We start from the raw sequence: 24774 nt of genomic DNA on the forward strand, positions 1-24774 counted from the left end.
AACCGGAGCTTCCGGAGTAAACCCATGTAGACACGGGGAGAACGTGCAAACTCCGCACAGACAAGTGGCCAAAGCCGGGAATCCAACCTGGGACCCTGGAGTTGTGAAGTAACAGTGCCAACCACTGTGGTACCATGCTGCAACATCTTATCTGGAAGACAGCAACTCCTGACAGTGCATCACACCCTCAGCCCTCAGTACTGCACAAGAGTGTCAGCCTAGATCTTTAAGTCCTGGAGTGGGACTTGAAAAGGAAGTAGTTAGAAAGAACTTGCTGTGATCTACTCAGCCAAGTTTACTGAATTTTGGAAAAAGCACACTTGCTGAAAAATAAATTGAAGGAAAGCTGAAACATCTTGAATTCTTTGCAAGGGCAACACACTGGAGGAAATAGTTTTCAAATGGCAACAGCAACATACTTGAACAGCACCTTCAACATTGTAAAACATCCCAAAACACTTCATAGGAGCATTATCAGAAAACATTTAACACACAAGACGATATTAGGGCAGGGATAGGGAGAGGCGAGATCATAGAGGTATCTGAACACACAAGATAATTCTAAGTTTGAGCTTTTGCCAAATCAGGAGGCAATGCAGATCATCAAACACAAAGGTGATGTGTAAATGGGACTTCATGCGACTTAGGTTATGGACAGCTGAGATTTGGAGTGCTCACAGGGGGTGAGAGACGGGAAGGTAGTCAGCAGAGTATTTGAATAGCCCAGAATGGATGCAACAAAAGTATGGCTGAGGGTTACAGCAGCAGAAGAGCTGATGAAGCGGTAGAAATAAATAACACCACCCAGGTGGAAGAAGACAGTCAGTGAGCGAGAGAATATAGATATGGACAGGACGCATCCAAAAGAGAAAGTTGAGCAGATATGGTGCTGCACAAGGTATAAAGGCAACACAAGTCCACAAACAACATTGCAATAATGGTGATTCAATACAAATCATTAAAGTAGACATGTCTCCCCTGGTTTTAAGTGCCAACTTTGTAACAGCCTTTACTGTGTAGAGATTTGGAGAGTCAGAGTACAGTCTAGAAGACATTTACTTTTCTTTGTACATTTATTACTTTCTCCACCTTCCCTAAGGGAGTAGAAAATTGCTTTCATCAGTGGTATTTATCTAACTCATACTTTCTGGTCAGAAATATTGCATATACTTTTTTTTAAACTTTAAGTTATTGAAATAATTGGGTGGCTGACTGAAATTAATGACTTAATGAATGTCAGGCGACTCATATGAATGCCACGGTTCTGAATTATGCTGTTGTTTTCTTTTGGATCAACATGGTTGATGCCAACAATTGAGTTCTGAATTGCCGGGTCAATCAGAAATAAAAAAAGGACCTTTTCCAAACATTAGGTTGCATGCTTCAATTTCTGAAGTGCGTGCTGGACAACATTTTTACTGCACAATTTTGCATTTAATAAAAGGAATTTCTCTTTAAACAAGCTCGTTTATTCTCCATTATGCGGTTGGAGGTTTTCAAAAAAAAACTTTTAATTGTCGATGGAGTCCCAACATTTCAGAATAGTCTGACTGCATTTAATACAAACATTATTTTATGCTTGCACGGAAAGATATAGCTGAAGTGGATCATCTGACAGCTTGCTACATCAGTACAATTGAGGCACTCTTGAGCTCTTCACAAAAAAAGAATATGAAAGCTTTTTAACCCTTGAATTCATACTGCTGATCGCAAAAAAAAATCAATACAGGAAGCACAAAACACATGAAAGGTCCATTTCTGACCAATGGGAGTGCCCAGACAAGGGACCCTGTTGGAAACAATGTTTGTGCAATGGCCAGGCCATACGAATATATGTATATTTAGGAGTATGTTTGCCCTGTTTTTTTTGGATACAAGTAGATTCTAATGTGGCCCAGATGTAGTTTCCTTTTACAGCACGGTAACACTTTTGTTAAGTTGTTTCCACTGCTAAGACCACATGGGATGGTAATTGGAGGAATCTCTGCCTGGTTTCTGCAACGTGATAACTGCTGCTTTTTAAGCGACTAGAGAAACAGCCACTCCAGCATAATAAAGAGATATTCTGTGACCCACTGATCTGCCAGATGAGAGGACAGTTAGTTCCTTTTGTTCAAATTGGATTTCATCCATAGGTCCAAATATAGCTTTAAAAATAGCACTGGCAGAAGTTACATTCAAGAGCCTCGAGAAGTAGATTTTGGTTTAAGTACATGCATGTGCTAATTGTAATGTTAAGCACATTTCTCATAACTTCCTTCCCCCTATAAGCCATCATTTTTCTCAATTAAAAAGTCTGGAATTTTTGGCTGTAGTGTTAAGTAAAATAAAACTGCCTTGCAGTCCTTAGAAAACAAAACGAGAGCCATTTGTCACGTTCTTCTTCGGCAACTGTAAGGACTGAAGCCTGTTCTTTCCTTAGGGTTGCAACAAACAGCACGACAGCAGAGTTGGTGCAAAAATCACTTTGTTCCTCACCAAAACCAAAGTTGTGGCGTAAATCCAGAGTCAGGGCCAAACCTGTCTCAGGAGGTGAAGTGGAGTGAAGGAGTCTGCAAAAACAGGAAGCCATTTCAAAATCTACATGTTTTGATAAGGCCACGTTGCAACAAGTTCCAGTTTGTTCCCAACTTGGATAACAATGAAATATTCTGCATGCAGACAATTCTAGTCCAGGAAGATTTTCTCATGTAGAACACACCTCATTAGATAGAATCTTACAGCAGCATAGCTTGTCTTTAAGATCTAAATTTGAAGTTACTGTTTGCGTTTTGAAACGGGGAGTTTAGCACCATTTCCCCTCTCCCGCAGCCAAACTTCAAATGTCAAATGTTGAGGTCAAACATTACATAATTCATGTTGTGTTATCTTATTGCTAGTAACATAAGCTGCCACTTGATGTAGGCTCTGCTGAAAGATGCTCCAGACTCGGCGATAAGTTTAACGTTTTTATTGAACGATTAACAATGCTCCTAAATGAGTTTGACACTCGACTAATCTGCCTCCAGTAACTCAGTCTATTCTGCTAACTATACAAGCTTGCTCTCGACCATGTGCTAGGGTGTGATGTTGCTGATAATCAACCCTGTCTTACTCTCTTGGTTTCTGCCGGTCGAAGAGGCAGAGCCTGTGTGCCTTGTCCTTTTTATATGGGTCGTGTAGTGACCCCTTGTGGTAATGCCACCTCTGGGTGTCCTGATTATCCATTGGTTGTGTCCTGTTCTAATGACCCATTGGTTGCGTGTCTGCATGTCATGACATCTCTGGTGCTCCCTCTAGTGGTTACTTTGTAGTGTATTTACATTAACCCCTTGTGTATATATAGTGATGCAAATCACTATAGTTCATACATGCATTCTCTTGTCTTGGTCCCAATCTCGTCTCTTCTGAACCTTTTGATCTCCTACTCGCTACCCGTCTCAGCTCCTCCACTAATATCTGTGCGTAGCCTACATTGAAATTATGTGCTCTGCTCACTTGAGCCACAATAATTGCTGAGAAAATTTCCCAGAAGATGTTAGAATCCAATTTAATGTTTCTTGTACTGTTACACATAAAAAATGCCTTGGGACATTTTGCCAATTTAAAAGTGCCATATAAATGCACACATGGGAAGTGTGGGGCTCAGGAGTTGGATAGAAGGGATCAAGAGATGAGTTATTCCTTTATGGTTCCTCAATCTCATTGCTAAGTTAACAAAACGCTTTTAAATTGCCATCAAAACTTGGACACATTGCAATTTGAGTTGCATTTCCAACATAAAACAGTAAATCCTTGCAGTGTTTTCAGGCTGGAATAATGAAAAGAAACCAAATTCCATTCTGCGCAGAATTCAATTTGAAATTTCCTCCTGTATGGAAGGTTTTTAGCTGGAAAAAGTGTGTCCAGGGTTGTGTTATTGCATGCAAATGCACACAATAAGCCAATGGTTATGTTGACGCACTAAGAGGACATGCGACAAATTGTCATTGAGTTTTCCTTGCCAGCAATGCTCCAAAGGGGCTTCCAGATCAGCACGGCAATAGGCAACTTCACCAGAACCACTGGTCCATACGTTGCTCACAAGCTTAAGAGATAACTGGAATGATATTGGGAAACAGTTGGAAACATGCCATCTGAATATTTTATTTCAACCCCAGAGGCAGAATGGAGAGTTGAGAAGGATACGTTGTAACAGGAAAAAAAAAATTACACCACACAGATTCTCCAAAGTACACCTCAACAGTTTTCAGCAGCTTACAAAACCACTGAGGTAATGCAGCTCACATCAAACTCCTCTTCAAAAAAAATAAAGTCATGGCAGATAGAAGATGTCCAAGTTAGTTATTTTTCTTTTTATATTAAAAAGTGTTTTACATTATATTTTCCAGCAGTCTGATAGATAGCCTGCCAGGAACGCTAATGTATTCCAACAGTGAAAAGCAGTGGGTGGAATCGGGAGGTGAGCAGAGACGCTGCATTCTCCCACCTAGAGTTTTTATTACAAACAAATGTCAAAAAAAATAAAGAAGCCACAGCTGTGGCCTTTGTGGTAATACAACATCATAACCCACCAGTGTTGAGTAATGTTTTCTGGCTTTGGTTAACAAAGCATCCTGACATGCAAGAGAAGGTGGAAACTGAGCCCACTGTTTTCAAAATACTTCACAAAAAAGTGTGAACTCCATAGCATGTGGTTCAGAGCAGAAGAAAGCACAGATCAATCACAGAGAACTAAACAAAAAGGTGTCTCTTTTTCCACAACTATGCATTTATGCACCCGATATTTGTTAGGCAGGTAGAATCCTTGGTATTCCACAAGTATGCAGCAAGCTTTAATCCATGTATCATGTGTGCTCTATTTATGTGGATGGACAGCTTTACAAGGATATCAGTCCCACTCTTCCTAACAATTGTTTTTTGTTTCTGAAAGCATGTTCCATTTAATATGATGTCCGACAGGATCACAGATTTGGGGAAACAACATGGGGTTTGCAGCTTTCATTTCAAGGAGACTCCCTCCAATTGGAACCCAAGTTTTCATCGCTCGGTAGAATCTTCAGTCAATTAGTGTCCAAAGAAAGTTTCAAGGAATGAGGAACACACATTTTTCAGAATTCATGTTTTAACGTAAAGAGCATATACCAATGCACATCCTGTCTCTCTTTATAATCTATACAACATGCTTTTCTTTGAATAACATTAACAATAATGTTCTATGTTCTATAACATTAGTCCTCTGGTAGCATACAAGTAAATAATTTGTGTTAAAACACCAACTAGCTGGTGAGTAACTTGGAATTTACAGGCCTAAAAGAATGGCACTCATATTAGGAAGTGTTCAATGCTTATAGATGTCTTTCCCAGTTATCCAACTTCTCTTTGACAAAGCTTTGACAAAGTCATCGGACTCGAAACGTTAGCTCTTTTCTCTCCCTACAGATGCTGCCAGACTTGCTGAGATTTTCCAGAATTTTCCCTTTCGTCTCAGTTGGTTTTCCTGGCAGATCAGGGAATTTCCAGATTTAATCTAGATCTCGCCCCAACAAAGGAATCTGACAGGATGAGTGAAGGAAAGTACAATACAGCAGGATTCTCTAAACTAAGAACTGGATGTCACTGGAGGATTCTTCCAGAACTATTTTGGAAAACACCACAAAATTGTTTGTTTGTGTGCTTTTTTGGGAGGAAGTCAGGGGGTGCTGGAGGAAAAAGTAGTGAAAAGACGAGATGAAACTTAGAACTGGAAACATAATGCATGCGGATGAAGCCACTGAACCCAAGATGGACCATTAGGACATGAAGTCCTAATGTATTAGACAAGATATATGAATCTTCAAAGATGACATGACCAGGATCGAGTGTGACATGATTTTCTACAATCGCTTCCTCGATCAAACCTGCATTAGGTACTTTAAAAAAAAAATCCTGGTCAGGCGAACAACTCACTGACTTATTTCCCCTTTGAAGAGAGGTGAAAATGCCTGGCTGTCAAACATAAAACACCAATATGGTAACTCGGAAAATGTCAATCAATTTTACTACTTAATAACAGGAGAAATACTAAACGTACTTACTTTTCCTTCAGGATTACTTTGCTCTCCTTTCTCCAGTACTCTTTGAAGTCTGAACAAAACTCATACCACAGGGTAAATAAATGATTTGGAGTGACTTCTTTATCTCCTGACTTTGGCTTCATGCTAAAATATGCTGCTGTTTCCAAGAAGCTGACAAAAGGAAATAATATAATCAAATTACAAGCTTGACAAACACTTGCAATCTTCTGTTAACGGTCAGTAAGAATTAGCATTGAAGAGAAGTGCATTATGTTTAGACAATCTTAAAGTGGTTTCAATTCACAATACCCGAGAGAACTCAGAAATACAGTTCAATGAGTACTGACGCACATGATCGTTACCATGACAATTCTATAGTGCAAATGTTTAAAGTTATGTACACCTCCATAGCCTTCTGGATGCAAAAGGATGCTTCAGGTGTTAATCCCTTTGAAAGACAGGATAAAATAGATGGTCCCAGCAGATCTTATACACGGGTAATTGAGTTTTAGACTGGGGAGGAGATTAGGAATACCAAACATGTGACCCAATAATTTCAATTCTGAAACCAAGTCATTTACACCTGGCATTTGATCTGCATTGTGGGGAAAGCAATAAGTCTTTGGACTTTTAGCTTTGCATGTCTGTGGTGGGGGAAGCCTCTTGCAGTTAGTTGGGGTTTGCGGGGAGTCCGGGGCTTGAGAGATCGAGACGGCATTTCCCGATCTCTCCCTCCACTGAGGAGTTTCAGCTAGCGAGGTGTGGCCTTAGCTGGGCTTTGCCCGCTGAGACCGCATATCTAACCGAATCACTTAGATAACATTATGTTTCTCTGGGAAAACGGTGCCAAGGAGGCCCAGCCAACCATGCCCACATGTTCTCGTCTTGCCCCAAACTTGTTGGGTACTGGACAGCCTTCTTTGAGGCAAAGTCCAAAGTGGTGGGGATGAGAGTGGAGCCGTGCCCGAAAGTGGCAGCCTTCGGCGTATCAGACCAGCCAGATCTATTCATGTTTAAATGCGCTGGCTATGGGACATGGTTCCCATTTGGTTAAATCGTGCCTTCTAGGTTTGAGGAATAAAATCTGGACCACCTTCTTTCAGACAATCTTCGGGGTCAATGGGGCGAAAGTACATATTAGATTATAGGAGGAAGAGGATCATAAAAGGATCAGAATGACCATTGGGGCACAAAGCTATTTTACCTGTCTATGTGTATATTTTGGAATTGTCTCTTCGCAGAGTGTATAATCAAACAAATTATGAAACATTAGAAATCTCAGGTAGTTGATGATTAACTAGACATCTACGACGCCAGTCCGTGGAAAGATAGAGAGATCTTGCACCCAAAGCTGAATGCAAGTGCTTGTCTCCAACGAGATCAATAAAAATCACAAAAGCACAAGTGTACGCACTGGTAGGAGGTTGGTAAGCATAGGACATCATATTCAAGATAACTGACAGGCAAAACCTGAGGGGAGATGAGGAATTAAAAAAAAAAAATCCTCAGTTCTGATCACCTGGAATGCATGACCTGAAAGGATAGTGGAAGATGGTCTATTGGCAGCATTGAAAAAAGGGTAATATAATATATAATAATCTTTATTGTCACAAGTAGGCTTACATTAACACTGCAATGAAGTTACTGTGAAAAGCCCCTAGTTGCCACATTCCTGCGCCTATTTAGGTACACGGAGGGAGAATTCAGAATGTCCAATTCACCTAACAAGCAAGTCTTTCGGGACTTGTGGGAAGAAACTAGAACACCTGGAGGAAACCCACGCAGACACCGGAAGAACATACAGACTCCACACAGACAGTATATACTTGTAATGGTAAACTTTCCAGGGCTACAGAGGAGAAAGTGCGGGTGTGGGTGGGGATAATTGGACAGTTTCAAGTTTATGGCCTGGTGTTTTCTTGCTTTGCAGGTCATCAAGTATACCAACAGGGTTGGACAAGATAATTAGCACCAAAAAGACCAATCACTTCTAGCATGTTCCTATCAGATTGCTCAGTAGAATGGGGGACATTTCTCTGGAAATTAATATAAATGATGTTGTTTAGAACACTCAAGTCTGCAGTTTATAAATTTAGTTTTGCGTTCCTTGCCTCCTAAGAGGAGGCCATTTGTCCCATCAAGCCTGCTCCACCATTCAATATTATGGTGGATCTGATTGTGGTCTTAACTTCATTTCCTGTTAGCCGCCCATAATCTTTGATCTACTTGTCAATCAAAAATCCATCGAACTCAGCCTTGAATATATTCAATAACCAAGCCTCCAATGCTCTCTGGGGAAGGGAATTTCAAAGGTAATGACCCTGCAGAGAAATTCCTCCTAATCTTGAGCTTAATGGAGACCCCTTATTTTTAAACTTTGCCTTCAAGTTCTCGAGGGGATTCATCCGGTCAGCATCCACCCTCTCGAGCTCTCTCAGAATCTTATGCTTCAATAAGAATGGTATCTCTAGATAATCTGAAATAGTTTACCCCTATGATCGAATGTCTATAACCAAGATCAAAGGAGGTGAGATTTAGTCCCGATGCAGTTACCAGCGTAGGATGTTTCTTCATTCAGAAGATGTTCTTCTGTAGATGGAGGTTCTTCAACTGTGTAGCCTCAGAAGGCCAACACTACCTTCCCAAAGGAAGGAGGGGAGTGGACTACTTAAGTCACACCAACTCATAAAGACAGGGTCACAGAGATTATCGAAGCACGATGTATATAGACTGATTTAGATGTAATAAACTGGATATCTCATGCTGCTGACTGATTAGCTATGGCGTATAATCCTTAGCTCTCACCAATTTATATCAGACACTGAATCTTCTTCTGGGTGCAGGAAAACTCAGCCTGGATAGATCCAAGCAGCCACATATAAACCAAAAAAGAGTGACTAAGGTAATATTGGTCCTTCAGAGGATGAGAAAGGAGATTTAATAATGGGAGATGAGGAAATGGCTGAGGAACTGAACAGGTTTTTTGGGTCGGTCTTCATGGTGGAAGACACAAATAATATGCTAGTGATTGATGGAAATGAGGTTATGACAGGTGAGGACCTCGAGATGATTGTTATCACTAAGGAGGTAGTGATGGGTAAGCTAATGGGGCTAAAGGTAGACAAGTCTCTGGGCCCTGATATAATGCATCCCAGGGTACTAAAAGAGATGGCTAGGGAAATTGCGATAATTTACGAAAATTTACTAGACTCTGGGGTGGTCCCAGCGGATTGGAAATTAGCAAACGTGACACCACTGTTTAAAAAAGGAGGTAGGCAGAAAGCGGGTAATTATCGGCCAGTTAGCTTAACTTCGGTAGTAGGGAAGATGTTGGAATCTATCATCAAGGAAGAAATAGCGAGGCATCTGGATGGAAATTGTCTCATTGGACAGACTCAGCATGGGTTCATAAAAGACAGATTGTGCCTAACTAATTTAGTGGAATTTTTTGAAGACATTGCCAGTGCAGTAGACAACAGGGAGCCAATGGATGTAGTATATCTGGATTTCCAGAAAGCTTTTGACAAGGTGCCACACAAAAGGTTGTTGCATAAGATAAAGATGCATGGTGTTAAGGGTAAAGTAGTAGCATGGATAGAGGACTGGTTAATTAATAGAAAAAAAAGAGTGGGGATTAATGGGTGTTTCTCTGGTTGGCAATCAGTAGCTAGTGGTGTCCCTCAGGGATCAGTATTGGGCCCACAATTGTTCACAATTTACATAGATGATTTGGGGTTGGGGACCAAGTGCAATGTGTCGAAGTTTGCAGACGATACTAAGATGAATGGCAAAGCAAAAGGTGAGAGGATACTGGAAGTCTGCAGAGGAATTTGAATAGGTTAGGTGAATGGGCTAGGGTCTGACAGATGGAATATAATGTTGACAAATGCGAGGTTATCAATTTTGGTAGGACTAAAAGCAAAAGGGATTATTTAAATTATAAAATATTAAAACATGCTGCTGTGCAGAGGGACCTGGGTGTGCTAGTGCATGAGTCGCAAAGTGTTGGTTTACAGGTGCAACAGGTGATTATGAAGGCAAATGGAATTTTGTCCTTCATTGCTAGAGGGATGGAATTTAATACTAGGGAGGATATGCTGCAACTGAACAAGGTGTTAGTGAGGCCACATCTAGAGTATTGTGTTCAGTTTTGGATTCCTTACCAGAGAAAGAATGTACTGGCGCTGGAGGGTGTGCAGAGGAGATTCACTAGGTTAATCCCAGAGTTGAGGGGGTTGGATTACGAGGATGTGTTGAGTAGACTGTGACTGTACTCGTTGGAATTTAGAAGGATGTGGGGGGAGGGAATCTTACAGAAACGTATAAAATTATGAAGGGAATAGATAGAATAGATGCAGGCAGGTTGTTTCCACTGGCGGGTGAAAGCAGAACCAGGGGCATAGCCTCAAAATAAGAGGAAGTAGATTTAGGACTGAGTTTAGGAGGAACTTCTTCACCCAAAGGGTTGTGAATCTATGGAATTTCTTGCCCAGTGAAGCAGTTGAGGCTCCTTCATTAACTGTTTTGAAGATAAAGACAGATAGTTTTTTGAAGAATAAAGGGATTAAGGGTGATGGTGTTCGGGCGGGAAAGTGGATCTGAATCCACAAAAGATCAGCCATGATCTCATTGAATGGCGGAGCAGGCTTGAAGGGCCAGATGGCCTACTCCTAGTTCTTATGTTCTTATAACCAACAGATGAGAGGAAAACTCTCTAGCCTGCCACATCCAGGTAAGAATGGCGGTGGGCAACTAAGCAAATAGAAGGATACTTCACAATCATTCATGTCTTCAATCATGGTGGAGCCCACAAGGGCCAAAACTGAAATGTTCGCTGGTGTCTTCAGCCAAAATATATGTGGGCAATCTCACTCAGGTTTTGCCAGCAGTCTCTGCCGAGTATGTGTAGCCAATTCTGTTTAGTCTATGTGACAATAATTAAATGAAGTTGAAAACCCTGTGATGCGACGAAGGCTAAAGAGCTTGACCATGCCTCTCCTTCATTGGCACACTGGCCGCAATACTCATGATCTATAGGATTCATCACTTCAATTCACTGAAGTTGTAATTTTGCAGTCAGTTTACTGACCTCATCAGTATATGGGGGAACAAAAAAAGAATGGCCATTGCACAAGTTTGCATTTTATTTGCATTGAATAAAGTGGCAGGATTTCCTTTAGCTACAGACAGGCAATATTTATTTACCCTGGGGGTGGGGGTTGTGGGTGGGGGAGTTAGCTTAGTTGGCTGGGCAGCTGGTTCGTGATGTGGAGCGATGCCGCACTGGCTGAGGTTATTCATGAAGGTCCTGCCTTCTCAACTTTGCCCCTCACCCGAGGTGTGGTGATCCTCAGGTTAAATCACCAATCGTCAGCACTCAAAGAGAACTGCCCGTGATCCTCTGGGACTGTGACGACATTTATATTTTTTTATCCTTGGGATTAAGTTTGCTTAATACCTTATCTGGCCCATCAAGCAACTGAAGTCGAAATTAAACACACCAAGGGAGACCTGCTGCACCTGACCATAGCAGAAGTCAAGAAAGATCACCCAAAAGGAAAAGCGGAGACTCCAAGGTGCCCAATAAATAAAGTTACTAAGTGAAATAGGGAAAGTAATTTGACATTTTGTATTACAAACCACATATATTCATGGAATGGAACCACTTATCGAGAAGAGGTCTTAATTATAGCCAAGTAGACAGAGCCACATGTGCAGTTAATTGGTCCCAGGACAAAATTACAAATCCCATGTTTATTCGCAAATAAAGACCTGAACAGCTAAAGCATGCAGCACTATTTGTCCAGATGCCTGGCTGATACGAAGCCTCTCCCACAGGTGCCTCGTGTAAATAAAGGCAGTGCTACTGAAAGCTTAAAATACAGGCCGAGCACAATTTTCACTGTAACAGGAATAACAATCCCACTTACTGCCACACACAGCTTCTGCCACCGTTTCAATTTTGGAGAATACTGGTGAATTTATGGATCTGTCGCGAGGATTTCATGCTCGCACCTCTGCCCCTGACCTTCATTCACCCCATCAGTGACTGAAACTCTCACCCTTGTCTTTGCTGTCTGAAGGCTTGGTTATTCCAATGGTCTCCTACCCAGATTTGCAAGCTTCTGCATCCACAGGTATCGACTCGCCTACATTGCAAACTGACCCCATTCCCTGAATGCCTCGAATATAAAATTCTAATTTTTGTACTTAAATCCCTATTGCAGCCTTCAGTCCTTCCCCCTCCCACTAAATTCTCTTCCTCTGAAATTCAGCTTCTTTTGCATCCTATCACCTTACAGTTGGAACCTATCGACGAGGCCTCACTCGCCAGAACTGCCACCACCCTTAAACCACAACCTACTGCACGTTCTTTGGTCGCTTTTGACCATGCCCCTTGAGCATGACATCCCTTTTTTTCCCCCACCTCTCTGAAGTACCTCGGATATTTTCCTGTGCTCACTGTAGGTCACAAAGGTAAGTATGAGCAGTTGTTGCACATCCCTCCCTTTTGGGGATAGGGAACCGGTATTAAGTTAGAGCTGCCTTTCATTCGGGTGTGGTAGACATGGATCACTGTGGGAAAACTACTCTGCGTCAGTGCAACAAAACAGGTTCCAGCAACTCCAATTTGTGTTTTTCTTCAGAAGCCTTTCTAACCACCACTACACACCAGCTGCTCGAAGACAACTTAATACAATTTCACAACCCTCACTCATTATATCTGAATATGTGCGAAAAAAAGTGGTGCAACATTTTTGTGGTCCAAAAGCATTGAGTAATGGCCATGTGAAACACACGAAAATCAAGCACCCTACTCTCGGTTATCAACAGTACTGCCTTTGCCGCCATTTGCCCTCCATCTCTGCCAAACAAACAACTACTTTTGGGGTCACCTTTGAACAGAAGTGGAACTGGATCAACAATTTCAACACCATGAAATTCTAAGAGTAGGGCAGAGGTTGAGTGCACTGCCTCATATTGTTCCCTCAAAACCTCTCCCTTGTACAGAAGGCTCAGTTCAGGAGGGTGATGGGACACTCACCCATCTCTTGGACAATGTTCAAGAAATCTGACATTATTCAAGTCACAACAGTTGGCTTGATTTAGTGACCCCCAATATTGGACTTGATAACCCCACTATCATCATGCTCTGTGGCTGCACTATGTACAATGTACATCTTGCACTGCAGCGAAGTTACTTGACACCACGTTACCAAGTACATGTAATCATTGTTCTTCGAGTCAAGCGTTAAAGTTCTGGAATCCTCACCTGATTTTTAAGGGAGTAGCAACACTCCAAGTTTGCAGCAGTTCGAGGAGAAGGCCCATCACGTGTTTCCCATGGGTTTCCCGGCGGTGTGGAGTGGCTTCAATTCTCATCAACAGAGGCAGGAGCACAGAATCCCGCCCATAGGGTTTTACAGCACAAAAAAAGGCCCTTTGGCCCATCGTGTCTGTGCCAGCCATCTACTCAATGGCACCTATCTATTTGAATCCCATTATCATGCAGTTGGTTCGCAGCCTTGTTGACTGACCTAATGTCTATTTCAGACTACCAGCATTTCCATCCTTTCCCTTTTTAGTCTTCAACCCATCAGCACTCACTTCTGCCTCAAGCGTTAGAAAAGAGAGCAGCGATGCCCTCATCTGATCTTAGCCTGGTTCCATTCACTGTTCAGTAACATCCGAACACTGGTTCTCACATGCTTTGGAAAGCCAATTTTTTTGTTGCCAACACTGCTCTGTCATTGGTAGATTTAGGAATCATCCGTCAATGAGAGAACTACACTTAGCAGAATTGTCCAAAGTTCCAGCTGCTGAACTCGCTGAACTCAAACGAATCACCAGTGGATAAGGCGGCAGAGGAAGGAGAAAATCTCAGGGTTAGAGGAATTGTAGGGTGGAGACAGAGAAGAGCAAGGTTAGGAGGGGTTTAATACTTGAAGAGGAGAATCTTAAGATTTGAGGCAAGGCAAAACCTGAAGGCAACATTGGTGAGAAAGGACAGAGGTGGCTGATTAGTGGGACTGAGAACGGGTCACAATAGAGGCAATAGATTTTTGAATGAGCTGAAGTTTATGGAGTACAGAAGATAGGGAATCAACCAGGAAAACTGTCCACTCTGGAGGTAACAAAGGCGTTGTTGAGAACATCAGCGGATGAGCTGAGCAAAATTAGAGGTGGCACTAGGCAAGTCTTTATGATGAAGATAAGGGTTTAGAAGCTCAGCTCAAGATTCAATGGAATATCGAATCATAGAATCCCTACAGTGCAGAACAAGGCCATTTGGCCCATCGAGCCGGTATTGAGCCTCCAAAAGAGGCACTCTGGCCAAGGCCATTCCCTCGCTCTATTCTCATAATTCCACTGATATACCTTCAAATCACCGAGAGGCAGAGAGAGCGAGTCAGCAATAGGCTTTATTAATCATGAACTTGCCCAGCCAGAGTCGGCTGTACAGATGAATGCCGCCCATAGGTGGGCCGCCTATATATGGCCCCAGTGAGGACGGAGCCAGAGGCGGAGCTCACCGGGGTTACAGTACAGTACCTGGAAGCAGCTGGGATCACCACTTCCAGGTCATAGGTTACAGTATCATACATTCACCCCCTGTTAAAAAAATCAAGTCCAGCGGGGGTCACGTGAGGTCATTACATATTCAGTCTATCTGGAGGCCGGATCGTTCTCTTCGACCTTCTCAGCTTTGGAGGTGCGGCGGGCACCATTGTTGCAGGTGGTGGCTCCAGGGGAGTTGTGTCTGGAGCTTGAGCCTCAGTCCGGCGTGTCGGAGAACGTTGGGGTGTGGGGGTAGGCAGAAGGGTGATGGGTGGCGGCAGTGTTGGCGCGGGACAATACAGGAGACCCAGGGGAGCGTACGGGGCGCTGGGGGTGCGGCAGGCAGCAGGGCGCGTTGGCAGGGGAACCAGCTGGCGCCAGGTCCTGTAGGGAGACCGTAAATTGCCATCCGTCCTGGTGCATAGTGGGGGTTGGCGTGGAGCAGCTGGACCCTCTCGACCAGGGGGTCGGTCTTATGGCTCCTCATGTGCCTCCGGAGAATGACTGATCCTGGAGTTGTCAGCCAAGGTGGAAGGGAGACCCCGGAGATGGACTTCCTGGGGAAGATAAACAAACGATCGTGAGGGGTCTCGTTCGTGGCTGTGCAGAGGAGTGATCTGATGGAGTGGAGGGCGTCGGGGAAGACCTCCTGCCAGCAGGGGATCGGGAGACTTCTAGACCCGAGGGCCAGAAGGGCGGCCTTCCATACCGACGCGTTCTCCCTCTCCACCTGCCTGTTTCCCTGCGGGTTATAGCTCGTAATCTTGCTTGAGGCGATGCCTTTGCTGAGCAGGTACTGATGCAGCTCATCGCTCATGAACAATGTGCCCCGGTCACTGTGGACGGATACAGAGAAACCGAACAGTGTGAAGATGCTGTGCAGTGCCTTTATTACAGTGGCCGAGGTCATGTCGGTGCAGGGGACAGCAAAGGGGAAGCGGGAGTACTCATCGATGACGGTGAGGAAGTATATATTACAGTTGGTGGAGGGGAGGGTCCCTTTGAAGTCAATACTTAGGCGCTCAAAGGGCCGGGAGGTCTTTACCAGGCGGGCCTTATCTGGCCGGTAGAAGTGCGGTTTGCACTCCGTGCAGACTTGGCAGTCGCTGGTTATTGCCTTGACCGCCTCAGTGGAGAAGGGCAGATTGCGGGCCTTAATGAAGTGGGTAAGCCGGGTGACCCCTGGGTGACAGAGGTCATTGTGGATAGCCCGAAGTCGGTCATCTTGCGCGCTGGCGCATGTGCCGCGGGACAGGGCATCTGGGGGCTCGTTGAGCTTCCCAGGACGATACTTGATATCGTAATTGTATATGGAGAGTTCGATCCTCCACCTCAAAATGTTGTCATTTTTTATTTTGCCCCGTTGTGCGTTGTCAAACATGAAGGCAACCGACTGCTGGTCGGTGACGAGGGTGAACCTCCTACCGGCTAGGCAGTGCCTCCAGTGCCACACGGGTTCTACTATCGCTTGTGCTTCCTTCTCGACCGAGGGGTGTCGAATTTCGGACGCGTGGAGGGTCCTAGAGAAGAATGCCAAGACTTGCCTGCCTGCCTGGTCAAGTGTGGCGGCTCGTGCGACGTCTGACGCATTGCTCTCTAACTGAAAGGGGATGGACCCATCCACTGCGTGCATTGCGGCCTTGGTGATGTCGGCCTTGATGCGCCTGAAGGCCGAGCGGGCCTCATCCATCAGGGGGAAACTGGTGGTTTGAATAAGTGGGCGGGCTTTGTCCGCATAGTTGGGGACCCACTGGGCGTAGTACGAGAACAGCCCCAGGCATCACTTTAGGGCCTTGAGGCTGTGGCGAGGGGGGGGGGGCATATGGTTGGGGTTGGACCCTAGGACTCCTTTCTCCACGACGTAGCAGAGGATGGCTAGTCAGGTAGTACGGAAGACGCACTTTTCTTTGTCGTATGTGGAGATTGAGGGAGTGGGCGGCCTGGAGTAACCTCTGAAGGTTGGCGTCATGTTCCTGCTGATCAAGGCTGCAGATGGTCACATTGTCCAAGTACGGGTATGTAGCCCGTAAACCGTACTTGTCCACCATTCGGTCCATCGTTCTCTGAAAGACCGAGACCCCGTTAGTAATGCTGAAGGGGACTCCGAGGAAGTGGAAGAGTTGGCCGGCTGCTTCAAAAGCAGTGTAGTGGCACTCTTCCGGGCAGATTGGGAGCTTGTGGTAGGCCGACGTCAGATCGACCATTGAGAACACACGGTACTGCGCGATCTGGTTGACCATCTCCGCTATGCGGGGGAGGGGGTACGCATCCAGTTGTGTGAACCGGTTAATTGTCTGGCTGTAGTCAACAACCATTCGATTCTTTTCCCCGGTCTGGAGGACAACCACTTGTGCTCTCCAGGGGCTGTTGCTGGCCTCGATGATCCCTTCACTCAATAGTCGCTGGACCTCCGACTTGATAAATGTCATGTCTAGCGAACTGTACTGCCTGCTCCTGGTGGCGATGGGTTTACAGTCAGGAGTGAGTTTTGCAAAGAGTGAAGGGGGGAGACCTTGAGGGTCACGAGGCGCCACATCGTGAGGGGGGGGGGGGGGGGGGGGGAGGGGGGGGTAAGGGTCTCCCGCACTGTAAGGTCAGGCTTTGGTGATTATATTGAAAGTCCAATCCGAGCCCGGGGGGGTGGGGGGGGGGGGGGGGGGCGCTTAGAGTTGGGGGGAGGACGTATAGCTTAAAACGAGCGTACACTGCACCCTGCATCGCGAGATTGGCGATACAGTACCCCCGGATCGGAACCGAATGGGACCCAGAGGCAAGGGAGATTGTTTGGGAGGCTGGGTAGGTGTGGAGGGAGCAGCGCCTTACCGTGTTGGGGTGGACAAAGCTCTCCGTGCTTCCGGAGTCGAAAAGACAGGGGGTCTCATGCCCGTTGACCCGGACGACCATCATGGAGTTCTTTAGCTGTTTCGGCTGCGACTGGTCGAGAGTGACTGCGCCCAGCTGCGGGTAGCCTGTGTGGTCGGTGGAATCACAAGATGGCGGCCCCCATGAGTCGCACGTGTTGGGCTGGGGCGAAGATAGTGACCAAGATGGCCATCCCCATCGGTCGCACATGTTGGGCGGTGCTGGAGGCGTTCCGGGTCGGCACGCAGCCACATTGCGGGGTCTGTGGGGCTGCGAGTCCACGGGTCGGGCCTGGTGCGTTTTCTATTTCTGAGCCTTAGGTTGGCCCAGACAGACTCTAGCTAAGCGCCCCTTTTTCCCCCACAGTCACTGCACGTCATTGTGCGGGCAGGGCAACTCTGCCGGGGGTGTTGGCCCTGGCCGCAGAAGTAGCACTGCGGTTCCCCGGGCTGGGCTGGCAGACGTGCGGCGCAGGCCTGCGACTTAGTCGGGTCCGACAGGGGCCGCGACGAGGGTGTCCATGAGGGGTTCGCCAGGCCAACGGGGAACGCACTGAGGTTCTGGTAGGCAACCTCTAGCGAGGTAGCTCACTTTACTGTGTCCCGCAGGTCAGAGGTCCCGTTTTTCCAGTAGGCGCTGCCTGATGTAGTTCGAGCGGACCCCCACCATATAGGTGTCCCAGATCTGAGAGTTCATGTGTTCCGCCGCCGTCACAGATAGCTGCAGTTCCTTGCGAGTAGAGTCAGGGTTTCCAGATACCCGTCCAGCGATTCTCCGGCGCATTGACGGCGAGTAGTCAGGAGGTGTCTGGCGATCACTTCATTTACGGGCTTCACGAAATGTGCCTTAAAGTTTGCTACCGCCGCCTTGTACTTGGCCGCTTTCTCGATCATTACTGAGATTCGATGGCTCACCCGAGCGTGGAGGAGTCGCAGCTTGAGGGTCTCCGTTGGAGGCGCTGTGGAGGCGTCGAAGTAGGCCTCGAAGCATCAAAGCCAATGTTCGAATATCTCCTTGGCTTCGGACGCGCGGGCGTCAAGTTCGAGCCTGTCTGGCTTTCGAGCGGCTTCCATAGTGCTGCCGATGATTAATAAATTGTTATACCTTCAACTCATCGAGAGGCAGAGAGAGCGAGTGAACATTAGGCTTTATTAATCATGAACTTGCCTAGCCAGAGTCGATTGTACAGATAAATGCCGCCCACAGGAGGCCAGTCTATATATGGCCCCGGTGAGGGCGGAGCCAGAGGCGGAGCCCACTAGGGTTACAGTACAGTACCTGGAAGCAGCTTGTATCGCCACTTCCAGGTCATAGGTTATAGGTTACAGTATCATACATGCATTAGGTGTATACATTCACCATACCCACCTAACCTTTCGACACTTGGGGGCCATTTAGTTTGGCCAATCCACATAACCCGCACATCTTTGAACTGTGGGAGGCAACCGGAGCACCCGGAGGAAACCCTCGCAGACATGGGGAGAAAGTGCAAACTGCACATACAGTCACCCAAGGCCAGAATCAAACCCGAGTCCCTGGAGCTGTGAGGCAGCAGTGCTAACCACCGTTCCACCGGGCTGCCCGTAGTTATGATCAGTCTGAGACAATGGATGGGAGGAATATGGCAAGTAGGCTTTGGTGTTTCAAACATTTAATTCGAGGAAATTGTGGCTCAAAGGCTGGATTTTGTACAAGCAGTCTGATGGCACAGGGTAGAGGTGATGGAAAGGTAGACCTTGATGTTATCAGCATGTCTGTGGAGGCGAGCCCCTTATGGCACCAAGGATATAGATGTGGAAGAGGCAGCAGCAAGGGATAGATCCTGGGAGTAAATTCTAAAGGTAGTAATGAGGGTGCAGGAAGAGAAACTATTGCTGGTGAGTGGAACTAATGGTGATGGCAGTCTTGCTGAGCCAGAGAATAAAGCGAATGGTGTTGGAGGAAGGTGCTGTGGTCCACTAAGATCACCCAGAGAAAGGGAAAATTAAGCCAGTAACACTGGGGACATAAAGCACCACAAAATTAACAGTGTAGAGCTGTTTCACCTCTTAAATCACCATTGTCACAAGCCCAACTCAATGATTCAATCTGATACATACAGCAAGCAGTTATTAATTGGGTGACTGCCTTTTTATTTAGGTAAATAAATATGGCTCAGTGATTACAGGCTAATAAGTTACAATTATTTACTTAACTGTTTTGTTGCTAAAAGCTGCACCACAAGATGTCTTGGGTAATGTGATGTGGCTTCTGATCTTTACCTTGGACAATTTCACTACGTGGCAATACAGGAACAAAATGTTCGCTACCTGTTAAAACTACCTGGAATATACACGCACCGAACTGCAGGACTGACATATGAAGAAAGATTGGATGGACTGGGCTGGTACTCACTGAAGGGACTGGACAGCCACGGTGCGAGAAAAATGTTCCCGATGTTGGGGACGTCCACAACTTGGGGTCACAGCCGAAGAATAAGGGGTAAGACATTCAGGACTGAGATGAGGAAAGACTTCTCTCAGAGAGTTGTGAACTTGTGAAATTCTCTACCACAGAAAGCTATTGGGGCCAGCTCGTTGGATATATTCAAGAGAGAGCTGGACGTGGCCCTTGTGGATAAAGGGACCAAGGGGTATGGAGAGAAAGCAGGAGTGGGATATTGAATTTGCAGGATCATATTGAATAGTAGTGCAGGCTCGAAGGGCCGAATGGCCTACTCCTGCACCTATTTTCTGGCGAGGATGCCCATTTCAAACTACTGGTATGAGGGAGAAGGTGAAGAGAAACATAAGAGATTTCTGAAGGCAATGTTGATTGTTTCATATCTTGTAGCTCTGAACACTCTCTAAAGACTTCAAAGTGCCCCATGCCAGTGCTTGGAGATATGACGGGGAAAAGGAGACATTCTGGAGCCCGGAACTGATTTCAATGGGCCTGGTGAGCTGTGGGCACCAAACAGACAACCCAGGGATCCCCAGGCGAGCTCAATGCCAGAAAGCCTGTTAGCCACCTGACCAGTAGCAGGTCAGTGCCACAATCTCCCATGATGGCAGCAGTTCAGCTTATTTTTTGGCATGCTCCAAGGAGCACGTGTACTCGTCCAGGCCCCGTAAAAAATAAATTTAAAACTTCCTTTCCCTCGGCATCTTTGGCACTATCACCAGAGAAAATAATTGGCAGGTGCACAGCACATGCTCAGACAAGCTCTGCCCTAAAACGGCGATCATCCTACATCGGCAATTGGATTCGAATTTGCATACTTTTTTTTTTATAAAACAGTACCCAATTAGTTTTTATTTATTTATTTATATTTCCAATTAAGGGGCAATTTAGCGTGGCCAATCTGTGCACACCTTTGGGTTGTGGGGGTGAAACCCATGCAGACATGGGGAGAATGTGCAAACTCCACACGGACGGTGACCCAGGGCCGGGATTCGAACCCGGGTCCTCAGCGTTGCAGTTGCAGTGCTATCCACTGCGCCACATGCCGCCCCTGGATTTACATATTCTAAACAAACAGGCTCTTTGGCCGCTGAGCAGTCCGCTCTTCTTGAAGTAGCAGCAGACTGGATGTCTACATTAATGGGGTTGGAAATCTATAGCTTCCACCCCGAGACCAATCTTTCCCTATTGATGCCCATTCTGCCGTTAAAATGGACTCAGGGTATACTATCACCTCCTTCGCTACACCAATGTTAGGAATGGAGCTCCAGCAAATGGAATCCACTCTTATAGAGTCATCCAATTTTCATTTTCGTAGATAAGATGCCCCAACCAAAAAAAAAACATTCATTTGATTCCCTCAAATAATCTGACATTTTCCACAGGGTACTTTATTAATAATTTCACAATGTATAACCACAAGTGATAATGCTTCTAAAAGTGTCTAATCCGTTTAACAAAGAACAGCTCAGCTGTGTAGGGTTCCGACAGACAGTGAGAGGCGCACTGAATGCTTATCTATGGCTTTCACTGTTTAGTGAACATTTTGTGATAAACAGAAAGGTAAGTGCACTGAATCCATTTTCTTGTCAGACCTGGTTATTGTAATGGCTTAATCAAGACATCTGGTCTGTGCAATTGTAAACACTGCTACGTGGCTTTGTGTAAATCCAACATTTAACTTTCACCTGACACAGGCAAAACCGCTCAAGTGCCGGGTGCTCATTTTTATTACATTTTATCAATATTGTAAACGTAGTGATGTAATTTGTTTGCAGATTGCCAAGACCATTCAATGTTACATCTCTGGTAAGGCCAGGCTGGAGCCTTTCCTGTCTGACTGCTTACACTGTATAAACACATGCCTACCGGCTTTCATCAGATCATAAAACACCTATTCATAAATATCTTGGATAAAGTGCCTATTTTGATGTAAATATTCCACCTTTCCACTGGCTGGCTTTTGTGTCAAAATCCACTACCCACAGATTAATGAAAAGTAATCCCAGATTTAACTTCAAAAACCAGAGACAAGCCAACCTTTTCCACGTTAAACCGGCAATGGACATTAATCACATTAATCTCGGTTCATCTAATCTGTTACTTTTCCTTGTGCCTGCCTGACCTTTCTCCCCCTCAGCTATTTCTTTGTACATGCTTGCGAAGAAGTAACTAATCCTCACTTTTAACGGCCCACATTGGCACGACAGAATTGTCAGATGCAAAAAGAATCAACCCCACTACATATTGAATTTAACCTTAAGAAAAGAAAAGGAATTTTCTTTACATGAAGGCTAAATTGCACCGAACATCCAAATCGTTCAATTACAAATTCTGCGTTCAAGGTACAATAAAGTGGACTGGCATTATAAACTGCCTTTTAAAAGTTTACTGCTGGCATCAGTGGCGGTTAGAGTGACTCAGTAATGGCAAAAGCAGTCTGCAAAACGTTTAAACAAAGCTTTTCTTCTGTACAATTGCACCAGCATGAACTTGGATTTTAACCCTTTCACCCTGAATTTCTATTTTACACGGAAACATCTCGCATGGGAAACGGTTAATCTCAAAGAATTTATATTTTTCAAGATGATCACCTTATTTCTAAAGTGATCAAGCAAAGTTTCAACAGTTCAGTTTGTCCTCACCTTAACGCAGTCTGTAGTTTAGCATTCTGAACGGGTGATAATTTTTCAAATGCCCAGTATATGGCGACATCATTCACAACACTGTGAAACTGTGGTTTAGAAATTAATCCTTTGATCCGGGAACAACAATCTAACTGTCCATTGCATTACGAAACTGCCATTAAAATAATTCACTGAAACCAAAAGACTGCACTTATATAACACCTTCCGCAATCACTAGACATCTTAAAGTGACCAATGCAGTGTTAGTCCCTCCATAAAAGCAAAAGATACATTCAAGTGGTCTGTCATCTGTTGCACAGCATGGGCGGGCGGCACTGTGGCAAGCACTGGTGTCCCACAGCTCCAGGGACCTGGATTCTATTCCATCCATAGGTTACTGTGTGTGTGTGTGTGTGTGTGTGTGTGTGTGGGGAGTTTGTGCGTTCTCCCTGTGTCTACATGGGTTTCCTCTGGCTGCTCCAGTTACCTCTCAGTCCAGAGATGTGCAGGTTAGGTGGATTGGCCATCATCAATGCATGGGGTTACAGTTATAAGGCAGGGGAGTGGGCCTAGGTAGAGTGCTTGCTCTTTCAGAGGGTCAGTGCACACGTGATGGGCCAAACGGCCTCCTTTTGCATTGTAGGGATTCTAGGGAACCAGAAGACATCGAGTAAAATCTTTAAAGCTGCAACTTATTTGTTCATTTGTATCTCATTCCATCGGTTCCCTCTTCTGAACAGCATTTTTCAAGTATCTGTTCCTAAACTTGATCAGTGCTAACGAGAGCAACAGCATTGATTTTCCTTCCTGATGGAAACATCTAGTTTCTCCTCACCTTTCCTCTCCCAACTTCCTGGCCAAGATCAGGTATTTTGTGCAAAATTCTGGGTGCTAACTTGCATATCACCAGGCAGCATACAATGCTTTTCACCCACTCACGCAAAACAGAGGAATTGATTTGGATATAGGCATCAAAAAGTCTGCAACGTTATTGCCCAAGTCCGTAAATAGTTACTAGCAGAGTAAAATTTCTATTATCCAACATGCGCAGGGAAAGAGTTGTGCTAGTTAATCAAAAATGCCCGTTATCCATGTTCTCCACAATCTCAATGGTTTTCGCACTGCACAGAGGGGTTTCCTGTACGGATTTCTGCTGCACATCTTTCACCTCCTTGTCCTCACCTTGTTACCGTCCGGCAGTCCTCACACTGGAGGTTCCTCTATTGAGTCCTCTTGAGAGCTGAGGTGGAAGGTCTGCACACAGCAACTATTGTTTGCACTGGTTCATGGACTCCCCAAGATGCCTGCCTTTTTGTGGCCTTGTGGAGTCCGTGAACCATGCCTACATTCAATGTTTTATGCTGCACTTCGATTTTAGTTTTGTATCAAACCTTCCATTCAAGTTTTATTTGCACTTCAGTCTCACGGTCCTGATCTATAGGTACCCATTGCGGAGAGAGAGGCGGAGAAGGAGAATGACCTCCTCTTGAACTTGCTCCTGCGCCTGGCCTCAACTAACCTGACTGTCTTCTCCTCTTCCACGTCTTCATTCGCGGCTGGCTGTCCCTGGAGAGTGGGCATGCGGTATCTACTGTCATTATGGGCATGCTCGGTGGGCACCGAACGGTCTGGGGTGCTTCATCGACTTTTTAAATCACCTTTTATTTGATGATTTTTTTAAAATAGTTTGTTGATTTTTGTTTTTGTTTGGGCAGTGCCTCTTTAAGGAGCGACCCCTCTTGATACTTTTAGTTTAATTAGTTGGAACTACAAAATAGTTCAATCAGTTTCTGATTGGAAGCTCCTAGATAATCTCATGGTAATGCAAGTGTGGATCTCCCCTGAGAGGTGCAAATCTAGTGAGCAATGCCAAGGAAACATGTTGCGACGGAACATAGTAGAGGGCTGGGACTGAAGCCAGGGGAGACCCCGGTAACAACTGCCCATGAGTTTAACAATCTTTACCCATTTCTTGAGAGTGGGACTGACGGGTACATGTGTTAGTGCCAGCTTTTGAGGGTTTGAGAATCATCTCCCCTCAAAAAGCAGACCCAAGAGAAACTTCAGCGAGCAGAGAATGTCGTTGGTGGAGAACACGAAGTTCACTGTACATCTAACTGTGAAAACAGATTTACCCAGAGAGTGTTGAGAATGTGCAATCGCTGCAGTCGACATCATTTTATTTTTTTATTCATTTATGGGATGTGGGCATCGCTGGTTCGGCCATCATTTATTGCCCACCCCTCGTT

General features: G+C 45.2%; 1 protein-coding gene across 2 annotated transcripts in view; it reads right to left on the bottom strand.

The window, feature by feature from the left end:
• Positions 1–6052: 6052 nt before the first annotated feature.
• Positions 6053–24774, bottom strand: part of fmn2b (formin 2b) — a 499858-nt gene continuing 481136 nt past the window's right edge. For both annotated transcript variants that reach the window (XM_038814212.1, XM_038814205.1), the window contains one exon: positions 6053–6206. In XM_038814212.1, coding sequence (XP_038670140.1) covers positions 6053–6206 — 154 coding nt within the window. The remainder of the gene's footprint in view (positions 6207–24774) is intronic.

Source organism: Scyliorhinus canicula, chromosome 1 (assembly GCF_902713615.1).
Source record: "Scyliorhinus canicula chromosome 1, sScyCan1.1, whole genome shotgun sequence".
NCBI lineage: Eukaryota > Metazoa > Chordata > Chondrichthyes > Carcharhiniformes > Scyliorhinidae > Scyliorhinus > Scyliorhinus canicula.